Consider the following 22,889-nt stretch of genomic DNA (forward strand, 5'->3'; position numbering starts at 1 on the left):
GTTACACAGGATATTCTGCAGAAAATGTCAGAATATTTTCACTTTCACCCCGATGTCGTACTTACTAACAACATTCTGCACAGCTTTCAGATGAAAATGTAAAGCACTGCCTGTGAATTGTGTGTGTTATCTCATATTGTGTATGTTGATTAGCAGCAGATAACGTGAAAACCCCCAAAAATTGATAGTGCATAACCAATGGGGAATTGAGATATTAGGATGGTACTGCACTATATTGTAGGATGGTGGATGTAATAGACTGTCCAGAGGACACCTTCTTCCATTTGCCGGAAGCTCCAGTGAATCAATCAATATGGGTCATTATTAATTTACAACACCCTCTTTCAAGCTCTATTATGAAGCAACAGGGTAATAATAGGTAAGGAAATCAGATTGGATTTAAATTAAAAGTCTTCCTCTGTAAAGAAAATTAGCTCTAGCAGAGTTTTGTTATTCTACATGATGAGCATTCCTAATGCGGCTTTGGCCTGAAAACTCTCTAGTCTTTTACCACAAGGCTGTAGCCGTTGTACCCCCCCAACCCCCCCCTCCTCTAATATTGTGCTTTGTACCACAGTGAACCGTCAGCCAGTCTAGGCTTCTGTCGTGTTTTACATTGGAAGTACGGCACTGTCCTCACACAATGCCTCTGTCATTGACAGGCCTTTCAATACTTGCCTTTTGATTATGTCTCCACCTGAGCTCCAATGTCATTTACACGGCCTTTGTCATTTCCTCTGCCTCTCTCTTCTGCTGTGCAGCACTAACAGACAGCAAGCTGTGGGTTATTGACCGCAAGAGCTTCCAGACCGTACTTATGCAGAATGGTCTCAGCAGCCTATCTCATTCAATGGAGCTGCTTAGCAGGTGAACACCAGACCAATGCACTTGATTTGACAAGCAACAGGCCCACTAAGCTGCTTTGTACTCTAGCATCTGCCCCACAGTAGCTGAAGTGTCATGTTGCCGGTCAGTCAACTCGCTGCTGCATTTAGGCCTTGCACACTCGATAGTGTGGTTTCATTTTCAGTGGCCGCAGTGTCAGCAGTCGATGATACAATTTTGCACGTTGTGAATATGCTCAGTCACCCAAGAATTGACAGAAACATCAAATCAAACCATTTTTCAAACAGGCCTGGATGAAACCTTAGAATGTCTTCTTTGTACCTGTGTGTCTGCAGCGTTCCCTTCCTGCAGTCGTTGCCAGAGGATGTCATCATGAAAATGTCTGATCTCATGGAGGAGGTGCAGATTAAGTATTGAAAACCAGAAACACAAATTCTGTAACCAACGCACATTCATCAAACAGAATCCAGCCAATAGATTATCGAATGTAAACATGACTGTTTACATGCAGTCCCCCTGCATTTTCTTTTTTCAGCTTACAGCTCAGTTTGTGCTGTGATAGAATCTTAATGATTCTCAGTAAGAATTAATCCTTCATGTTGGTAGCTGCCTGGCTTTATGTCAGTAGCACACCTAGTTCTTTTCTTGGCTTTCCTTTCATCCTCATCTTTTCCATATTTCTCTCCTGTTTGCCCCTCCATCTCTCATTTCTCTGTTTCATAGACACACTACACTGAGGGTGACTACATCATTCGACAAGGGGCCATGGGAGACAGCTTTTACATCATTAGTAAAGGCCAGGTAAGGTTTTATATGCCTGCAGCGCAGGTGGAATGTGACTCTCAGAGAAAAAGCTTTAGAATATGAAGGACAAAATGTCAATGCAACTTTTGAAATTACTTGATGGTGATAATTGACTTCAGTGCTTTTACACATTGCTCTCCACCATTACCGCTCTCTCTGCTTTCCTAGGTGAGAGTGACAGAGAAGACGCCAGGCCACGAAGAGCCTCTAGTCCTTTCTAAGCTTTCAGAGAGACAATGGTTTGGAGAAAAAGCTCTGTGGGGGTAAGGAGAAAATAATACTAGTACTTTCAGTGGATGTGATAAAGGAAATATTACAGTGGGGGTATAATAGGTTTTATTGCGTGGAATCCATAACTACTGAGCTTCTCCTAAGCAATTTTGTTCTGGAGAGGATGCATTTTCTAACTGACAGTAACCCGATACATTTTTTTGTGTTATGTATTTACTTTTCAGAACATTTCCCTCATAAACAACCATAATGAAGGGACTGTGGGTGCTCCTCCATGCAAATTCAGAAAGGCACCTGTACATGTACATCTTCATGTAGACCACAGACACACACAGACACACAGAAAATGCACAATTTCTTTAGGAAAACGTGTCATTTGTGCCAGCATGATAGCAGCGTTTTGCATTAGTGTCTTTATATTGTGTATGACTTTCTTATGTCATCAGTCTCTTCACTCTGTCTTTAGAGAAGATGTGCGGACTGTGAATGTGATTGCTGCTGGTGAAGTTACATGCTTGGTAATAGACAGAGAGTAAGTGACTAAATTATGTTAATATACTAGTTCACTGCATAGAAAATGCATTTGATTATGATGCTTGACTTTGGTCCAGGGATTTGAATCGCATTCCTTTCAGACGTATGAGGCTCCGTTTCTGATTTTCAGGACCTTCAAAAATATCATCGGCAGTTTGGTGGATGGGAGCCATGATGTGCAGCAAAGCAATGAATGGAGTCGAGTCGAGTAAGGAGCGTTAAAGTGCTGTTTTGGAAAACTACTAAGAGTTATTTGCATAGAACAGTGGGTGCCAGCTCACCCCTCTTTCCCCTGTGAGCAGGTCAGAAAAGGATCTTACGCTCCTCTCAGCTACGACCTTAAGCGATTTCCAGGTTATTTGCAATCTGGGAGTTGGGGAGTTTGGTCACGTAGACCTGGTGAGCGCTGATCTTGTAGCAGCTCATACACAATGGCATAGATTCCCTGTGGTACTTTCTTCTTAGGATTCTATGTTTCTATAATGTAATCTATTGATTTCCACGTCTTTCAGGTGCAGCTAAAGAACAACGGCAAGTGTCCCTTCGCCATGAGGGTCCTTAGAAAGAAGCTGATCCTTAACAATGCTCAGCAAGAGCACATCCTGAGAGAGAGACACGTCCTAATGGAGGCTCAGTGTCCATTCATAGTCAGGTGTCCATTCTCCAGCCATAATCTAATCCTGATTATAATGATTATATAACATGTTTATGGTTTAAAAAGAGGTTTTTTATATGTTGTGTGTCACCTTTCTTGATCCCAGGCTACACCGAACCTTCAGAGATGCCAAGTGCCTGTACATGCTGACAGAGGCTTGTCTTGGTGGAGATCTGTGGAGTCTGCTGAAAGACAGGTAGGTATTGTTGGTCTAATAGAAATAAAGGTAAAAATACACTTTTTTCTCCATAGTGATGAAATATTTATTGTCCAACTGATGTGTTTTGGCTGTGCTTTCACCAGAGTGCAATTTTGAGAGTTTGTCTGACTTGGGACTGTTGCCCAACCTTCCATTCACCCACATCACACATTAGTTTTGATACATTCGCTCAGTTCAGCAATAGGTGACTTTGGTGTTTCAGAGGATCCTTTGACGACTGCAGCACCCGGTTCTACACCGCCTGTGTTGTTGAGGCACTGATCTTCCTTCACTCTCATGGTGTCATCTATAGAGACCTCAAGCCTGAAAATGTTGTCCTGGACGAGCATGGATATGCCAAATTGGTACAACTTTAAAGCTTATTTTAAATACACTGAGGATTTTATGCATTGGCAAGGCTGTAATGGAAGTCAATTGAATTTTTGTAGACGGGCTCCAGATGTGCGAAGAAGGTGGAGATGGGTAAGAAAACCTGGACGTTCTGCGGCACGCTGGGCTACATGGCCCCCGAAATCATCCTGAACAAAGGCCACAGTGTGGCTACAGACTTCTGGTCACTGGGCGTCTTTGTGTTTGAACTTTTAAGTGGCGGGTAAGATGTGCAGTTTTTTTTCTACCATATGTTTTTTGCTCATTTCTCCACTTATAGAGAGAAGTGATGATGCTCGTCTCATTTTTCCCTCTCCAGTCTCCCATTTAATGGCTCCGACCCGATGAAGATTTTCACTGCAACTATCCGTGGCATCGATCAGATCAACTTCCCGAAAACCATCAGCAAAAGCACCTCCAGTCTCATAAAGAAACTGTGCAGGTGTTGTAAACACGAGCTACACTGGATCATCATTCAGCACCACCATGAATTATAACATCAAAGTTAATGATAATTGTTCAAATACTGAATGCTTTGTCAAATTGTTACATAAAAAGCACAAACACAGTGTAATTGCCTTTCCACCCACCCACCACCCTTTAATCCCCCTCCTCCATCAGCTATCCCCCTCCCCCCACCTCAGAAAGGAAGAAAAAGTCTCATTAAAAATTATGTATTTGTTATTAGACATGACCCACACAAGAAGAGCATTTAATACAACCTCTTTAATGATAAAATCACATTTGTATTAATTCATGATTTATTTGTGAGATCTCTCTTACTCTCTACCACCAAGGAGCAATCCCTCGGAGAGACTGGGGAGTCAGAGAAACGGGGCCAAGGACATCCAGAAGCACAAGTAAGATGAAAGATTTATTATATTGGAGGAAAATACAGAGGCTGTGCTTGGACACAATGTGTTACAGGCTGTTATAATGTGTTTCTATTCAGATGGTTTGAAGGATTCAACTGGGAAGGACTGTGTAAAGGCACATTAAACCCTCCAATCATTCCCAAAGTAAGACAATGGTTCAGCTTCATTTATTATATTTGTCTAATGATCATTCTTATTACACTGAGTAGACTTAATCTGCTTCGTTGCTGACTACATACTACATAGGCTATGCATTGTTTTGGCGGACTGATATTCATTCTTCAGTTACATTGTCTTTCAGTTCAAGCATCCCTTGGAGAGCAGCACATTTGATCATTATACTGAACATTTTGAAGGCACACCAGAGCAGCGGACAAGCTGGGACAAAGACTTCTGATGGATCAGATGTGATCTGGTCCATCAGACTGTGAACTGCAAATGAACTGCAAATGAATTGAAGAGAAACTGTCAAACAATGCTTCATGTGTCCAAAATTCACTCGGTTTAGTCTTCATAAATAATTCCTAGGTTACTGCCATCAGTGATATAGTGGTAAATAAAACAGTGGGTGAACTATGAGATCCAGTCATTGACCATCATAAGGCAAACCACCACCATTATACACAAAGATTAATTATGTTTTCAAATTCAGGCCTTTTGTCCTTAAAATACCAGCTCTACATATAACCTACATCAGTTTGATATTATTTAGAATAATGTGTAGTATGAATTTACCTAACAGATTTATGTGAGGCTGGTAAACTGAGTTAAGTTGGATTCATCCTCAACTGCATTCCTGATTGTCATATTTTGTTGGCTATGTGAAAGAGCTGCTTATTGTGCTGAGTAAGGTCACTGCTTTTTATTTCAAAACTCTATATAGATATATATATATATATATATATATATATATATATATAACTCAAGACATGAAAAGCTCAGTGGTATTACTGCAGTTTGTAACTTCTCAATAAACAAATATATCTAACTGCCTTTGCTTTCTGCTTTTCTTAATTGCACAGTTATTCTTGAATGTTTGATTGCTCTGCTCAAATGTATAAGGATAGTTAGAAACTGACGTCAGACAGTGGTATGTCCAGTTCTGCAGAGAAGTGTTAAGTCAGACAGAGATAGACAGAACAATAGCGGAAGTCATGCGATTTTGCCTTCAAAATAAAATGAGTAAAATAAAAATTGGCACTTCGGGAAAAAGTGTTGGAGTGCACAGAATAGTAAGAATGACATTAAAATACTGGAATCATTAAATTAGATGTGGAGCAACAAATTAACTGAGCAACAAATTAACTAATGAAACTGACAAGGTTATGTTGTGTTTTGATGAGTGGTAGGCTATTTCCTGATTAATAATTTAAAATTTAAGGCAAAAATTGTCATAAATAAATGTTGATTTAAACACTGAAGCATATAAAAATCACTTGGCAGGATGTCTACTATCTTCAAGTAGCCTATAGTAGTCAAGTCAGCCGGAAAGCCAAACGTTGCCACGCATTCATCAATAGGGACTTTATTTTGAAAGTTCGAACCGGAAATGTAATTTTACAGCGTGTTAGCTTGACACATGGTAGCGGGTGGGATTTCGATGGATCTCCTGAAGTAGCTTGGGAGCACAACCTAAAGAAAATCTGGTGTCCTACATTTTGTTCAGGTAAATCCCGGTTGTTCCTTGATAGTTTGTTTGTGTGTTTGTTTTTAAGTCGTTTCGGCTTCACATTGAATCATTCCCAGACTGCGATGGCTAAATCTTCGTCTTTACATAAAGAAAAGTTTACAAGCCGCCTGCATAGGCTATGGCAGGCTGCAGGCTGCTGTCTGCACAAGGTTTGTTGCAGTCTTAATACTTGCGATGATGAGTCCACCTGTTTACTGTTGCATGAGCTTTAAAAGTTGCATTGCATCCTGAAGTGGGATCAAAGGGAATTAATTTCTCTGCATTTAAATGGTAAATGAGGCGGCATCCAGTGGAGGAGGTCCAGGCTTGACAGCATCACCGCACAGGAGTTAGTGATTCTGCTGTCAATACAAATGTAACCAAGTGGCTCTAAACAATAATATTTTAATAACAAAGTATGAACATAGGCCTTTTTTGTTTTTATTTTTTATTTATTTTGTGCATTTCTGTGCTTTTCTCAAGGACTCGTAGTGTGACTCTCTTTAAGTTTACTGATAGGCTACTTCATGGTATTTCTTTTAACCTTCTATGGTATCACTATAATATTCCTGTAATATTCTTGCAGTGACTTATGTGTAGTTTTGCTATGGTATTTGTATCCGTCTTTATTATAGGAATACTATAGGTTCTTTATGGGTGCATTTAAGTTGAGTTGAAGTTAAACACAGTCCTGTGGTATTTTTCTCCCTGAACCAGGCCGGAGATAATTACTATGGTTGGAAGTGGCAGCGGGCCAGCAGGATAGTATAGGCTCTGTGGGATCCTTCTGTCACATCACACTGCACTCTCAGTGTCGGGAATGCTCGGCCTTGCCCGTGTCTTCATCCTGCGCCTGCTTTGTATTAGTCTAGTCGAGCGCTGTATTTTTAACTTGTGTATCCGTGGAAACTCTGGGCAGCATGTTAAAAGTTGTCCATGTGTCTGGAATGCTCTCTCTCTCAGAGCCATAACGGGCATCTTCTCTGAGTGTTTGACAATACACTGTACACTACAGCAGTGAAGCAGACAGCTGAAGTTTGTGTACCCAGCCATGCAGACTTGGCTGATCTGCCCCGGTGCACAAAAACACTCCCTGATTCACAAGTGCCTGAGACGTTTGATGACAAAAAAGTAGATTTCTTACCATTGACATGAAAAAAGTCATTGTGGAAGAATGCTGCTGGACAGTGATTTTGAAACTGATGCTTAATTACAAAAAAACAGAAAAATGCACAAATACTGCAGTGCAAACCCTGACTGATTTGAAGTAGTGCCGGGCGATATATCGTATCGATATCATGATATGAGACTAGATATCGTCTGGGATTTTGGTTTTTCGTAATATTGTGAAATAACTTTAATGTTACTAATGATACCTCTTCCTGGTTTTAAGGCTGCATTACAGTAAAGTTTCTGAACTTATTAGCCTGTTCTGGCTGTCTTTACCTGCTCATCATATCCACATTATTACTGATTACACATGATCATTACTAATTTTCAAAATTGTCTTTTGTGTAAATATCTTATGAAAGCATGAATACTCGCCCCCAAAATATCGTCACATTATCAATATCGAGGTATTCGGTCTAAAATATCGTGATATTTGATTTTGTCAATATCGCCCAGCCCTAGTTTGAAGTGAGGACAGGTATTTTTCTCCCCTGGGTGCCATGGGAGACGACTGACAGGCCGATGAGTGCCTGTGAAACAGTCTGTTCTGGTGAGTGAAGGTGTTTGCTACAGAATCGACGCACGGTCTCTCTCCTCTATTCCTCACCTCATCTCCTCTCCCCTTAACGAGAAAAAAACCTCCTCCATTGTCACCGAGTGTGTGTCTGTGTTCTTCACGCTTCATTTGGGAATCGCAGCCGGAAAACACCCGTGCGTTTCATTCTTTTCTCCTTCTGCTCATTCCCCCACTCCCCCTGGCCGACCTCACGTGTCCCCCTGCGCTCTCCCCGGCTCCCCTTGGACCATTCACTTCGCCGGGCACATGGAAAGCGTGCAGAGTTCATTGCTCCTGGTCTGCTGGTTGTGGGTACAAAACGCTGTCGCCTCCCCTCCTCTCCTCTCCCCTTCTCTCCCCATAAAACCTTCCCCTCCTCATCTCACCTCCTGTAGTTTTCTGGGTCAGGGAAAACATTCCCAGGCATTTTCTCGTCCGCCACAGAAGTCCTGTGAGCTACTGTACAGCGCTGTGTGCACATGCTCTTCATAGAATTCAGGGATTTCTGCTGTGAGGGGTTTTGCTTTTGGTCAGTGAAAGTGGGGGAAATACTGCTTAACCCTGGCTCTGCTAGGAGGCCAGTGATACCCCCCATTTACATCTCATCTGGGACATCCGCTTTGTGTGACAGGTATGTAAAATATGGCTGTACATCCATATTTTAATGTCATTTACTGTTATATGACATACAGATCCTTACCAAAGCTAATTGCTGGGTCTACCTTTTTTTACATTTGATTCGGGCCGTTGTTTTTGTCATACATAGTACTGAGTGTCTCCTCTGTTTCCAGCTGTGTCTCTGCTTGTCAGCGGGGGTGAATGTGCACAGACATGCAAACTGCCCCTGGGTATATGCTGCATGCCTGCTGTTTCCCCTTGAAACTCCATTACACCGTTTTATGGCATCTTTTAGTGGTTCCCTTACCAGGAAATTTGAATCAATTTAATTCCATAATATAGTCATCTTGTTGGTTGGATCAAATATCACTTGCACAAACCTATTATAGTTCAAATGTTACTCCACCTGAGGTAGTATGATAATTCACAAGCATGTCTCTGTCATGAGTGGCCTGTTTCGCAATCACTCATTGGAATGTGATTTCAGATCCACAGCGTAATCAAACCAGTCCGGTTATTCTTCCCAAATAGGGATTGGCACAGTTTGTAAAGGTAAATCTGCTCGCTGTTTCAGTCCATGTATTTTATTTTTTTTCAAATGTGTCTTCCATTCCTTTTGTCTCATGTCTTCTAGGGAGTAAAAGCTGGAGAGCACAATGGTCCCTGTCTGGGCCGTGACAATGGCCGTTATGAATGGGAGCGAGGGAGGAGGGAGGATAACATTAGTGGGGTAGCCGGAGAGCGAGAGAGAGAATGGGCTCCAGCAGGGGATATTCTCCTCACAGTGAAACATCATTTTTTGTGATGTGCCACATCTCAAAAAGCCCATTGTTCTCCGTTTATTGACTTAAAAGGACTCATGGGGATCATCATCTGCCCTGTTATTTCAGCAGGTGTAAAGTGGCAACTGAACACTTTTTAGTTCACATAAATCAATGCAGCAAGTGGATTATGAATGTGCTGAGGGGAAAGTGTGGCGTTGCTTGGTCTGGGGTAAGGAAGCGGAGCGGCATGGGCCCAGTTAAAGAGAGTGGAGAAGGGGGTGACATCACTCTTTATCCCCTCTCCTGTTTGGTATTGGGGGGGGGGGGGGGGGGGAGAGAAACTGGGTGAGAGGTTGAGGGGCATTCGGGGAGGAGGAGAGATTTGTTCGCTGAGGTGGATTCCAGGCCTGGTGGAAGCTGAAGTGGCTTTGGGGGGTGAAAATAATAGTTTAGGGAGAAATAAAAGAGCAGATTTTTGCAGTAAGTGAGCAGTGGCGGAGATTTAAGAGTTTGTTTTGAAGTTGTAAGGATGGACTGCTTCCAAGCCCTTCCCCCTCCCCCCTCCTTTTTTTTTTCACCCTCTTTCATTCAGTTTTGGATGCGAACAATTAACTTTCTGGCAGGGAGCGGTGTGGGCGGAGCTACAGGCGGCAAGCCCCTCCCCCTCACCCCATCTCAGCACCAACCCCTCCGCTACTGTACGCACCCCGACTCTGTTCCTCTCACCCCATCCCCCCCCCCCTCCCTCGTCTCCATCCCTGCTGGAGGACGGCCGGTGGTACAGCATGACTGAGAGTAACCTCAGTGCCTGTTTCTGTTAAGCCAATCGTGATTACTTCCTGGTGCCCCCCCCCCCCCCTCCCCTCCTCTTTGTACGCAGCCCAGGGCATTTCTTTTCTTTTTCACTCTCCCACTCTGCCAAGCCGGTGGCCCAGTGTGGTTCAGCTGGGTTTTTAACCAGAGTCTTAACAGGACTGGTATTTTACAGTGTCAAAAGAGGAGCAATGTTTTACATTTGCCTTTTGGTTTTGTTGCATTCTGATTTTAAGCTTGTTTGTCATGTAGCGTTAAGAGTTTCCAGTGGTGAATAGTAGAGGTTAGCGGTTTGCATTTTAGCATACAAAGGTAAATCATGGCAACTTCATTTGGTGTGTTTTCCAGTACTTCCAGTACTTTATTCTGTAGAAAATCACTAAACAATGCTTTTACAATTGAATAACTTGCAATAGAGTGAAACATCTTCCTCCCATTCAAACAGCATTGAACTAGTTCTGTTCTTCTTCATATTTCACTGATGAATGTATTTTATCTGGATATCAGAACCACTAGTAGACGCTGAGTGTCTGATGCTTCCTGCTGCAGATGCTGCAGAATTTGTTTTGCAGCACAATGGAACTTTTGTGCAAGCTCCAATAGTCTGTGAATGCACCATGTAATTGCCTCCTATTTGATCGGGTCCCATTACCCATGTCTTTTCTTTCTTTTCTTTTCTTTTCTTTTCTTTCTTTCTTTCTTTCTTTCTTTTTTCCTTTCTCACTCGTCTTTCATCCCCCCTTCTCTCTCTCTCTCTCTCTCTCTCTCTCTCTCTCTCTCTCTCTCTCTCTCTCTCTCTCTCTCTCTCTCTCTCTCTCTCTCTCTCTCTCTCTCTCTCTCTCTCTCTCTCTCTCTCTCTCTCTCTCTCTCTCTCTCTCTCTCTCTCTCTCTCAGCTATGCATTTCCAGGAGTGGTTACGCTCAATTCGCTCCAACGGGGGACTCAAAGTGCCTGAATCCGAGGACTTGTGGAGTCTCCTGCCGTCCTTCCCTCTGTCCTCCTTCTCCCTGTCCTCCCTCTCTCTGTCCCCCTCCTCTCTGCTGGGCATCGGGGCCTTGGCCTCGCTCACCGCCTACTGGCTGGTGACCCGTCCTCGACCCATGCGTCCCCCCTGTGATCTACAGGCCCAGTCTGTAGCTGTGCAGGTGAGTGGATCCTGGCATCATTGCATTCAGAGTCTTTCAAATGCCATTCATTGCTGACTGAGGGGAGTGTTAATGTGTTTAAGGCATTCTGTCCTGGTGTTTGTCATAGGGCGAGCCCGGCTGTAGGCGGTCCGCTCTTCTTAAGGATGATCTGCTGCTAGAGTTTTACTATGATGACACCCGGACGGCCTACGACATGTTCCAGAGAGGCCTGAGGATCGCAGGTGAAAAAAAAAAATTCTTTAAATTTAACTAAGGTTTATCGTGTGATCACATCAAAGAGTAGGATAAAAAATGACAATATTGAACTTGAAAATTTAAATTATAGCTCAGACTGGGGGATATGGACAAAATTGTTATACCGTAATCATAAGACTATAGGGCAATTACAACTGCTGCTAGAGTTTAAACTGGAGCAAAGAAGAGAGCTCACATCACTCCTCTTTTAAAGTCAATTAGTTTGAGAATAGATTTTTAAGATTATTTTACTGATGTGTAAATCGCTCTATGGACTTGCCCTTGATTATATTAATGATATGCTGCTAACTTATGTCTCTGGTAGAGTGCTCAGATCCAGACTCTCTGCTCCTCACTACTCAGACAACACAGACACAGACGAAGGCTTTTAGCACTTATGGACCCAAACTGTTGGATCTGACGACATCAGCTGAAGCTTTTAAGCGCTTACTCAGAACACACCTTTTTAGCCTTGCTTTTACCTAGGGACACTTATTACTATTTTTATGTATTTATTTATTTATTTATTCTGGGGCCTTTTTTAGTGTTTCTCTTTTGTTTAAATTGTAATCTCTTTATATCTCCTCTTTTAATCTCTTCTTGTGTGTTCGTCTGTTTTTATCTTCATCTGTGCACTTTTACTTATGATGTAAAGCACATTGTATTGTATTTTAATGGACAAGATGTAAAGTTGTTATTATTATTATTATTATTATTATTAATAATTATGCTGATATTGATATATCATCTGCTAACATATGCAAACTCAATGCTCATTGCATTGAACTGCATGGTAATATAACCAATAAAATATATAAATGTCAATGTCATTTTCAAATAATATTCCCTAATTTGTTTCAGGCCTCATTTTGTGAGAGATTTTAATTAGTGCTGGCTTTTTATCATTAATTAAGCCAACAGCATTGTGTATCACTGTACCTCCATTATTTCATCTCGATATGATTCTATTGAAGGATGATAAATGCTAATATTGAATTATTGTCCAGTCCTAATTATAATCATTCATTCATTCCATGCTTTGTATAATGATAGAAAATTGTTTTAACTTATGATAGATAACAGAAAATTGGAGAAAAACACAACAACCCGCTCATTTTGGCACATCGTTGGCTTGGATTCGGTCACAAGCATAACATTTGTGTGGAAGAACCCTTTATAAATGCAACAAAAAAAAATAGACATCAGAGAGACCAGTAATTTGAGGCTGACATGCCTGTGTTTTGACCCACAGGAAGTGGCCCATGTCTGGGCTTCAGGAAGCCCAGCCAGCCCTACCAGTGGATCCCCTACACCGAGGTCTGATGGATAATTCAGTATTTTGATCCTGCAGCTATCGCAGAGCTTCTATATAATCTATTCCTCATTTTTGTTTGTTGACCGACTATCCCCAATCTTTCAGGTGGCTGAGCAGGCGCAGGTGCTGGGCTCTGGGCTGCTGGCCAAAGGCTGCCAGCCCAACCCGCAGCAATTTGTTGGGATATTTGCACAGAACAGACCAGAGGTACACGCTCATCCCTATTTTGTACATAGGAACTTGTTCCCACACTGGCTGGTTACCTGTGAGCTTGGGAATTGATTTTTGTTTTCTTTCAAAGATAACTTTTCAGGCACGGCTGGCTCTGGCTCCCGGGTATATTGTTGATCTTTTAACCCCCAAGCAGCTCAAAGTGATGGGCAGAACTTAACATATTTTAGTGCACATGCCTCCGTAGAAGTTCATGAATGGTCAACTATTCAACCTTCTGTCCTGGGGGCCCATAATCAGCACATCTTTCCCTTGAATTTTGAAAATTTCTATGTCTGTGTGATTTTGCCTGTGAATATTGAGGGGGAAAAAAATACAGGATGCCGGTGGTGAAAGTGGATTTCCAGGCCAGCTAATATTGGAGCTTGACTGCTCCTGACCTTCTATGTTGGTGTGCATGCAGAAAACTATAACTGTTCCACCAAAGTGAAATAATAATTTAAGATTGTCAGGCAAGACCATATTTGTTGTTCCTAAAAATGAAGACTGAAGGATGATTGTGCTTTCTCCAACAGGGGCTCTTGGCTTTAGAACAATCTACTCAATTATTTATTTTTGTGGTTTTGTTTTGTGAATGTAAAGTGTATTATAATGCAGATTTGAAAAAAAAAAACACTGTACAAAGTGTGTGTTTACTGTTAACCTAAATAGCTCCCCAATATTTAAATATTTACCTCATCAAGTGATGGAAGGAGACTGAAGTGAGTGTAACAGTGTTGCTCTGTCTCCCTCTGTTGGTGGCAGTGGATCATCTCAGAACTGGCCTGCTACACCTACTCTATGGCAGTGGTGCCTCTGTATGACACACTGGGGCTGGAGGCAATGGTGCACATACTCAACCTGGGTGAGAAAACCTGCTTAAAGAACAACAATGAAAAACAATGCTATGTGATTTTACATGACTTACAGTATAATAGTTTAGAGAAAATTTCAGGCAGTATTTACTCCCCCATGTCAGTCAAAACTCCATAGAAGTTGGTAGGATCACCAAACAGAGTGAGTCAGCCTCCATAGTTCCATCCCAGCCGTCTCCCAAACTATTGAAACTAACAGGGCCATCTGTTTGCATCTGTTTACAGCTCCAAAAAAGCAGAAAATGTCCATCAAATTTAACAAAGCATTGCCAGTGAGGAAAAATGTAGGCGATAATGAGGTAAATATTGGACTTTTGGATCCGCAGTGCAGTCGTTTGGCTACAAAACACTTACGCTGCACGATCTGTTTGGAGAAATTTGATGGACATTTTATGCTTTGTTTTTTTTTGGAACTGTCAGAAGATGGCCTCGTTAACTTCAATAGTCTGGGAGAAGGCTGAGATGGAAGCATGGGGGCTAACTCGCTGTGTGTTTGACGCTCCTGTGATCCTCAGTGGAGTTTCGACTGACACGGGGCCGAGTAGATAATGACAGAATTTTCATTTTGGGGGTGAACTATTCCTTCAAAATGGAAATGTATTTCTCCCTATTCCCGCATGTTTAGCGGAGATCTCTCTGGTGATCTGCGACCGGGAGGAGAAGGCGTCGTCCCTCTTGGAGAACAAGGAGGAAGGCGTGACACCCACCCTCTCCTGCCTGGTGCTCTTCAACGACTTCAGCGACGCCTTAGTGGAGAGGGGGCAGAAATGCGGAGTGGAGGTTTTGCATCTGACACAGCTTATGGTGAGCAGGGTGAAAGTAATAGATCATTATAATACCGGCTCATATTTATTTTAGTCAGATCCCCTTTCATTTGTTCATTGACGATAATTGAGTTCTTATGGAACACCCTTGTGTGCACGTCGTAGGACCTGGGAAGGCAGAACCTCAAAGATCCTGTGGTGAGTTCACCGCCTCTCAGCAGCTACAACACCACATCCAAATGGCTCCAGTAAATACCTAATCCCCCTCTAAACACTGCGATGACAGCTTAGTCGTTAGTCCTCTCCCATAAGACGTCATTAACATTCACTTGTAAACAAGGCTGAAATTACGAGTGGAGGAAGCTCGCTGTCATATTCTCATATTTTATTGCCGTCTGCTGCAGCCGCCCCAGCCCCAGGATCTGGCCGTGGTCTGCTTCACCAGTGGAACCACAGGTACCTTCTGATCTCATATGTCTCCCCGTAATTATCCGTAATCATTTCTGCACTCCTTTACACTTAGTCCGCTCACATCATTAGAGAAGTGTCCATCAGCGCCCACTAACAACCTCTCATTATGGCATGGCTGTAGTTTCTCATGCTGCACAGGGGCACTGCAGTAATGTCTTGTTTATTTATCCAGGGAAGCCCAAGGGAGCCATGATCACCCACGGCAACATCGCCTCCAACACATCCTCTGTTATTAAGATCCTGGAGGTCTGTCTACACTTCCACCTCCTCCTCTAATTGAGAACAGCCTCGCAGCTCCCATCACTTCCCATCTGCCTATCTCTCTGTACACCTATCTCAAAACTGTCCCTCTCCCTGCTGTGTCTAATGGTATGATTAATTGGATGTTTGATTGCCCTTGTAGCTGGAAGGTACTTTAACTAATTGCCCCTGTATAAAGATTCTGTCATCTAACTCCCATTGTAAAGCCATATTGCATGTTTGATTGCCTGTGTGAACTTAATCTCTCCCTTGTGCGTTTCCTATTTTTCCTCGCCTCTCTCTTAGGGTTCGTTTGTGATCCAACAAGAGGATGTGTCAATCTCCTATCTGCCACTTGCCCATATGTTTGAGAGGATGATTCAGGTCGTTGATCCTCTATTGATATCTTATGAGTCTTTCTGCAGTGTGTGTGTGTGTGTGTGTGTGTGTGTGTTTGTTCTAATTTGAGTCTACTTCTGTCATAGGTCTCCATGTTCTGCCATGGGGCCAGAGTCGGATTCTACCAAGGGGACATTTCTCTTCTTATGGATGACATCAAAACTCTCAAACCCACTTTCTTTCCCGTCGTGCCTCGCTTACTCAACCGCATCTATGACAAGGTCAGTAAATAGATTCACACCCTGTCATTTGCTGACGCCGTGATTCGCAGATGTGTCAAAGACTTCACGCGACCCTCGTTCTGTTATGAGTCTTTGAGCCTCATTTCTATTTCTGTGCATTTTCGCTGACTTGTATAAAGATCCTAGGCTCTGTGACCTCTCCGCTGCGCCGGGCTTTGCTTCACTACGCTGTGCGGAGGAAGCAGGCGGAGCTCAGCAGCGGGGTCGTACGCAACAACAGTCTGTGGGACAAGCTGGTGTTCAACAGGATTCAGGTCAGTTGCTTAAAGAATAACTCCATTTTTGACCTGGACCCTATTTTCCCATCATATCCACTGATTAGGACCAAAATCTCAACAATTGTTTCACTATAGAGCTGCTTATGTCTTGCTTACTGGATGTCTCTCCAATACAATTCCTTTTGGAGTTGACTTTTGGAGTGTCCCATTGGCTCAATAGGACTGTGATGGAGAGCCGTAAGTAGCTCAGTGATGACATTTTGATCAGAATCGATTGGTATGATAGGAAAAGATGGAAAAATAAGGTCCAGGTGGAAAATGGCTGGAGTTATGCTTTATCCCACTGTGCGAATTTCTCAACGTAACTTGCAGGTTTCCTTTGGATTATTTTTCATAAATACTATTACTTCTGTTTCAGGCCAATTTAGGAGGTAATCTGCGGTTCATCCTGACCGCATCAGCACCCATCTCCCCCACTGTGCTGTCCTTCCTGAGAGCCACTCTGGGCTGTCTGATCTTTGAGGGTTACGGCCAGACTGAGTGCACCGCCGGCTGCACGTTCTCTATGCCGGGTGACTGGAGCGCAGGTACGGCACCGACTTTACACCTTGTCTGAACTGGTGCTCAGAACACAGCTGGTGCTTCTGCGCCTGTGTTGGTGACTCTGGTCCTCAGTATGTGTGTGTGTGTGTGTCAGGTCATGTTGGTGCTCCGTTGCCCTGTGCGATGGTGAAGCTGGTCGACATCCCTGACATGAACTACCACGCTAAGAACGGGGAGGGAGAGGTGAGATGATCTCGAGATGAGTAATTACCATATTACATGTATTATCGGACCATCTGCTGCCTGCTAACGCTGCTCGCGGCTCTCCTGTGTGTTAGATCTGCATCCGTGGCCACAGTGTGTTCAGAGGCTACCTGAAAGACCCGGAGAGGACCGCCGAGGCCTTGGACAGCGACGGCTGGCTGCACAGCGGGGACGTGGGCCAGTGGCTTCCGGTGAGCCGAGGAACAGCAATAAGTCCGTAGGTGACCGATATGCTGATCTGGTCTCCTGTAAGAGAGCTAATGTGTCCGTTTATATTCTCTCCTGTCAGAATGGGACACTGCGCATCGTTGACAGGAAGAAGCACATCTTCAAGTTGTCCCAGGGCGAGTACATCGCTCCAGAGAAGATAGAAAATGTCTACACACGCTGCGTCCCTGTGCTGCAGGTGTTTGTGCATGGAGATAGTTTACAGGTACAGTGGAGCAATGCATATCCATATTTGATTCATATTAGTTATTTGGGACGGGACGATATGCTCATCTCACAATATGATTTGATGCGTGATATGGGGTTCACGATTCGATAAAACCACGATACGATGTAATATAGAAAAGTTCAATGACGAGAAAGTATGTAAGTATGCAGATCTATGTTTATTTCTGAGCCACAAATCTTCCTACTGATGGCACTGGCTTGCTAGAATGTAAACTTAAAAATGTCATTACAAAGTGCAAATAATATAATTTCTATGGAGAGCTTGTGAAATTGTGATAGGCAAGCTGTTTCATTTGTGATTACTACAGCAGAATAAAATGTAGCCAATATAGCGATACATTTTCTGCCGATTTTTTCAATATCTCGTCCCATCCCTTTGTTATTTATATTTAGAACAATCGCCCTGGTACAAATTAAACATTTGACTTTCATGTTACCAGTCTCATCTCATAGGCATCGTTGTGCCCGACCCCGAGGTGTTTGGTGACTGGACGAAAGAGCGGGGATTCGTGGGATCTTACGAGGAACTGTGCCAGAATCCAGTATGTCATATCACCTTAACTGTGTTAACAAGCTCAGCAGTCCATCAGACTTTCACAATCCTGTATGAATTCCAAATAAACGGATGACTGGTCTTCCAACAGGATGTAAAGAAAGCCGTATTAGAGGACATGAAAGCGGTGGGGAAGGAAGCGGGGCTGAAGTCTTTCGAGCAGGTGAGGAGTCTCTACTGACTTGGCTACTGCCAGCTACGAAAGGCCCAGATGCTGAACATTTTGTGATGTCGACTCATAACCTTTCCCTCCTTGCAGGTGAAGGACCTTCACTTGCACCCAGAGATGTTCAGTGTTGCCAACGGCCTCCTCACCCCGACCCTGAAGAGCAGACGTGTCGACATCCGCAGAGTCTTCCAGGAACAGATCTCGAGCATGTACAGCAAGACAGCCACTTAAAGGACTCCACTCATATTCACACACACACCACTGAAAGGTTACTGGTGTCCACTGAGGACAAAAGTGGGACCAAGAACAGGGAAAAGAAATAGTTAAAATGATAAACGTCCAGCAGTGCCTTACTCAAAATATACAGTCGTATATATTTTGCAATATTGGCATTTCGCTTCAGAACTCAAGTTTCCATCTGCATGTCCACCTGTGCCTCTTCTTGCACTTATGTGTAATGTATTAACTATTTACATGTCATGTATACAGAGAAATAACATGGAATGTGACCAAAACCATCTGTTGCATAGTTTAGCCTCGATGAACACTATAGAAATGGTGCTTTAAAAGCGCAGAGTCATAGTGCTCAGATTATTGGGCAAATATATCTTTGATGGGTTTTGTTCGGGAGCACATTCCTGTCCTTCTGACTAATTCACAGCCTTCATTCACTGGTAAATTTTACTTTGGAATCACAGAACTTGTTAAGAAGCATCCTGCAGTAGCTTAAAATGTTAGATCATTCCCATCTATGCTGCCCTACTCCTCGCCCAAGAAAGGATTAAAAGGGACGTTACCCTCGGAGCCTTGTTACTCATGGAACTTACATGAAATATTAAGTATTTTGCTGTTGTGGAGTGAAAACCTCATATCTCCAAAATGCAAACTGTTCAGGAGCTAAAAAACAGCCTTGTTTTTTGCTTGATGACCATGCATTTTCAGTTTATCTAATTGGTTTTGGAAGGGTTTCATAAACCCAAGGGTTGTAGAATTTTCTCAACCCATAGTCAATCCTTCAAGTTAAAACATGAAAATGACCAAAATTGGAGTTACAAGGTTTTCACCCGACTGCAAAGATTTGTAAGTGAGACAGAAGGGTTGAACTGTAAATATTAAGAGTATTGCAGAGATTTGTTGAAAGGACACTACTGACTAATTCCAGTAAAAATAACTGAATAAAAATAAAGGAGTAGTTACTGTTAACTGCTGTGTCTGATTAAACTCTTCAACATATTACTGTGGTCATGGAAAAACTTTTTTGATGGCTTACATGGTCCATGAGGGTCGATCAAGTTTCATGACCCTGGGGCCCATTAAACCCATTTACCCTTTGATAGAATTTCAAATGTGTGGCTGTCTGTATGAAAACAAGGTTTGAACCTTTAAAGATATAATGTTGCCATCAAATTTCAGCCATGTCACATGTTCAATATGCAGTGGATATTTAGGATGATACTTAAACTCATCATGGCAACAATAATTGGCTGACAACAATGCAGATAATTCAAATGGTTGCTATTGTCACAGATCATTTATTTCATGATTGATTGTACATAGAAAATAATGTAAAAGCTGATCTGAAAACAACTGTCAAATTGAACAGATTTGTGGCATTAATACATTTTTAAAAGCTTAATTAAACCCACTCTAATATTAAATAAACAAAGAAGTCACTCAATAGTGTTAAAAGTCAACCACTACTACAACTTGAAAAACCTTCATTAATTACAGTTATTTAGCTGAAACTGAAATGGTCTGCATTGCAGAACACAAAGGACAGGGCAAACATTTCAACAGGGCATTTCCTTCAATCATTTTATAATCATCAAAACAGTTTTGTCAAGAATAAATGGACAACTTCTTGGTATGACATTTCAGAAGTCCACTGACATTGTATGGGACTAGTCAGTGTGTGCATTTTCTATCTTGCCACATTAACCGTAACATGTTTATCATACTGAGGCAATACCTGATACAAGGTGGAAACAAAGGAGTGGAATGACAGTATGATTTGGTCCGAAAGCAAGGAAAACCAAAAAATGGCATCTCTAGCTTCATTTGATATGGCATGTAGGGTATGCAGACAAGATTTTCTGAAGAGTGTTAACAATGTATAAAAGGTTCTTCCCTATCAGAGGAACTGTAACAACAAACAATAGAACAAAGGATGAACAGTGTGAATAAAAGGCAGCTGTGGCGACATGATCAGTATGTGCCACTAGAGGGAGCGGCAGCCTTGATTTTGGACATGATTCAGCCTCGGCAATAGTGACTTGTTCCTCTCCTCAGACTCTTAATTTGCAGACCTTTCAACACAGCTGCACTGGCACTCACACACTTCTCACAGGTGAGTTTCCATGTTGTATCCACAGTCAGGACAAGTAATGTTACGAAGTTCATCCTGTATACCTCAATAAAGAAGCCCTCATCCAACATGGCACAGAGCTTACTTAGCGATAACCCCCGAAAGCCAATTAAAACAAATAAATAAAATGTTTCTCGCCCATAACCCAGGCAGTACAATATTTATCATTCAGTCTGCTGCGACACACTGTACTGTTTGTAATGTCAAACTTGTGTTATTGATAATCCAACTTTTCAGATTGCTTTGCTGTTAACATAGCAGATGTGATTAACAAAAACATTTCCTTGCTCATTTCCTACTTTCGAAACAAATGCTTATACACAGGTTTGAAAACAAAAAGTGTAACCATTCTAATTAGTTCTGAAAAGAACAGTTTCATTCCTTTATTGAAAAAAAAATAGACATATTGGCTTACGATGTAGCACTTGGCTGATGGCTTAGTAAATGTGGCATTTCAATTGCTTTGAGTTACTGAGTCTTTGTAAAGATAGAATGAAAACATCGGAGAGAGGAGAGCAGTGCTCCATGGGAGTATAGTGGGAGAGGGTTAGGGGTGATGGGAGTGCAAGGAAACAAACTGATTATCAAGTTAAGGCCATTGCTGTCCGTTTGAACTGTACAGAGGAGCCTGAAAGAGTGCAATCCATTCAGTGAGGCGTGAAAGGAGGAAAGAGTGTCGTAGAGCTCTTCCCTTTTTTCGGCTTTCCTCCCTCAGTCATCGGCGACAATGGACAGAGCACGCAACTCGCTGAGCTTGGCCTCGTTCTCTCTCTCCCTCTGCTCGTCAGTCAACCCCGCCTGGTCGATCTGGTCTGTTAACTCGCTGAAGATCTTGTGCATTTCGGTGAAGTACACCACCTGAGAGGAAACAAAAAAAAAAAAAGAAAAAAAGCTAGGAGTTAAGGACAGGGCAGCGTCAATTCACAGAGAGGTCAGACTTTTCTTAGATGCTTCTCAGGGTCTTAGAAAAAAACAGCACACTAAATTCATATCCAAACTCTGCTCCACCCGCACTATCTAACCTCACTTTTACTTACACCAATCTGAGGCTGCTGGTCTCATACCCCTTCAACCCTGCTAATGAGAAGTGATTCAAGAGAAGAGGGAGCCCAGAGATATCAAACAACTCAAACAAAGCCCCAAAACCCAGCACTTCAGTGGGTAGTGACCCTGCCTTTTCTCTCCCAATCTGAACAAGAGATAGAGAGTGTTCACTGAAAGCTTTCTTGACACATCCCACCCCTGCTTCTTCCCCTTAGTTCATGAGTCAGGCTCCCTAGAGAGTTGCTTTGATGATTAATAGACTTTAATCACATTACAAGACTCCAGAAGAGTGGGCAGAGAATGAAAGTACTGGGAAATACAACCCCTTGAAACCCACACACATCTCAATATTTATTCATGCAGCGATGCATACGGTACCGTGCTCTTAAGGGGCATCATTGGCTTATTTGCAACTGCATGCGTGTTCTACTGTAGGCTGAAACAGTAAGACAAGCCAAGATGCCAATGGAAGAAATACTGATGAGCTAAGGGTCATGACAGAGTAATGGCTAGGTCAACTTGGAAATAAAAAAAATAAAAGAAATCATGCATCTTGTATAGACTTACTCTCACTCATTGTGCCACTAGTAGATTTTTACATTATGTTGGCTAGAAGGAAAAAAGTCAGTCTGAAAACTAGCTTAGTCTGAAGGCCTTTTGTATGTTTATACCAAAATTTGCCACCTAAACCACATGAGTGGGCCATAAGTATTGGGTTACTGCTGTTTGTGGGGGTAAAGCGGATATTTTTTTATTTCAAAAGTGGCTTGTTGAAAGGGCCATCGGAAATGTCCATGTGACCAGTGATGATAATGTACACCAGATCAGTGTCTGGATGCCCCCTTCAGCAAAGAGACTCTGCTATTACAATTAGTCCAGTCACCACGAGGAATAAACCCAGTCCGACAGGACTGTGACCACCTACTGTATAAAAAGGAACTTTTTGGATAAACCGGACGTTTTATTTACATGACCTCTGTCGGGTCATTTTTACATACTCCTGATTGCGCGATATGTATACACAATGGGGCTACACTGTGACTCCTTTGACCTCTTCGCCTACAAAAATAATAAAGAATTAAAGTAGCATTCTGTCCAGTCGTTCAATGTTTCTTGAGAATTGCTTCAGGAGACAGACAAAAAAAATGTATTTGCAAAAGGACAATCATTTTAAAAAAGTGCTTTTCATAATGCACACACACAACATAGAATACATAAACTGCGAGAAAAAGCACTTATATCAAGACAATGTCTC

The 22,889-nt window shown here is 42.4% G+C and overlaps 3 protein-coding genes across 3 annotated transcripts in view; 2 read left to right on the plus strand and 1 right to left on the minus strand.

Moving 5' to 3' along the window:
- Positions 1-761: 761 nt before the first annotated feature.
- On the plus strand, positions 762-10,132 carry LOC139651230 (cGMP-dependent protein kinase 1-like; the record flags this gene model as incomplete). The annotated part of the gene is made up of 15 exons (XM_071528073.1): positions 762-867; positions 1,182-1,245; positions 1,570-1,647; positions 1,819-1,913; positions 2,348-2,413; positions 2,546-2,623; positions 2,718-2,814; positions 2,928-3,067; positions 3,177-3,266; positions 3,493-3,634; positions 3,719-3,882; positions 3,979-4,101; positions 4,457-4,519; positions 4,612-4,678; positions 9,935-10,132. Coding segments are annotated over 15 exons (1,571 nt in total), but the record flags the coding sequence as incomplete, so codon positions are not given.
- On the plus strand, positions 6,133-19,436 carry acsl2 (acyl-CoA synthetase long chain family member 2). The gene is made up of 20 exons (XM_071528074.1): positions 6,133-6,200; positions 11,019-11,269; positions 11,379-11,493; positions 12,759-12,823; positions 12,927-13,028; positions 13,797-13,896; positions 14,532-14,710; positions 14,836-14,868; positions 15,075-15,126; positions 15,314-15,387; positions 15,688-15,765; positions 15,867-16,001; positions 16,142-16,276; positions 16,659-16,827; positions 16,938-17,026; positions 17,122-17,238; positions 17,337-17,480; positions 17,944-18,045; positions 18,148-18,219; positions 18,316-19,436. Exons 2-20 carry the CDS (start codon positions 11,021-11,023, stop codon positions 18,454-18,456), a joined length of 2,151 nt encoding a protein of 716 aa, XP_071384175.1. The 5' UTR covers positions 6,133-6,200; positions 11,019-11,020; the 3' UTR covers positions 18,457-19,436.
- Positions 19,437-19,752: 316 nt separating this feature from the next.
- bin3 (bridging integrator 3) overlaps positions 19,753-22,889 on the minus strand; it is a 33,894-nt gene continuing 30,757 nt past the window's right edge. The window contains exon 9 of the mRNA XM_071528075.1: positions 19,753-21,448. Coding sequence (XP_071384176.1) covers positions 21,302-21,448 — 147 coding nt within the window. The 3' untranslated portion in view covers positions 19,753-21,301. The remainder of the gene's footprint in view (positions 21,449-22,889) is intronic.

The sequence above is a fragment of the Centroberyx affinis genome, unplaced genomic scaffold (genome assembly GCF_046629955.1).
Source record: "Centroberyx affinis isolate AG114_WGS23_722 - 3 ecotype Tasmania unplaced genomic scaffold, CSIRO-AGI_Caff_v1 ptg001607l_1, whole genome shotgun sequence".
Lineage (NCBI taxonomy): Eukaryota > Metazoa > Chordata > Actinopteri > Beryciformes > Berycidae > Centroberyx > Centroberyx affinis.

Coding starts and splice junctions, on each gene's coding strand:
- acsl2 (XM_071528074.1), top strand. CDS start 11,021: ATGCATTTCCAGGAGTGGTTACGCTCAATTCGCTCCAACGGGGGACTC. Junction 16,828..16,937: donor GCCGGGTGACTGGAGCGCAG/GTACGGCACCGA, acceptor TGTGTGTGTCAG/GTCATGTTGGTGCTCCGTTG. Junction 18,046..18,147: donor AGGAACTGTGCCAGAATCCA/GTATGTCATATC, acceptor GTCTTCCAACAG/GATGTAAAGAAAGCCGTATT.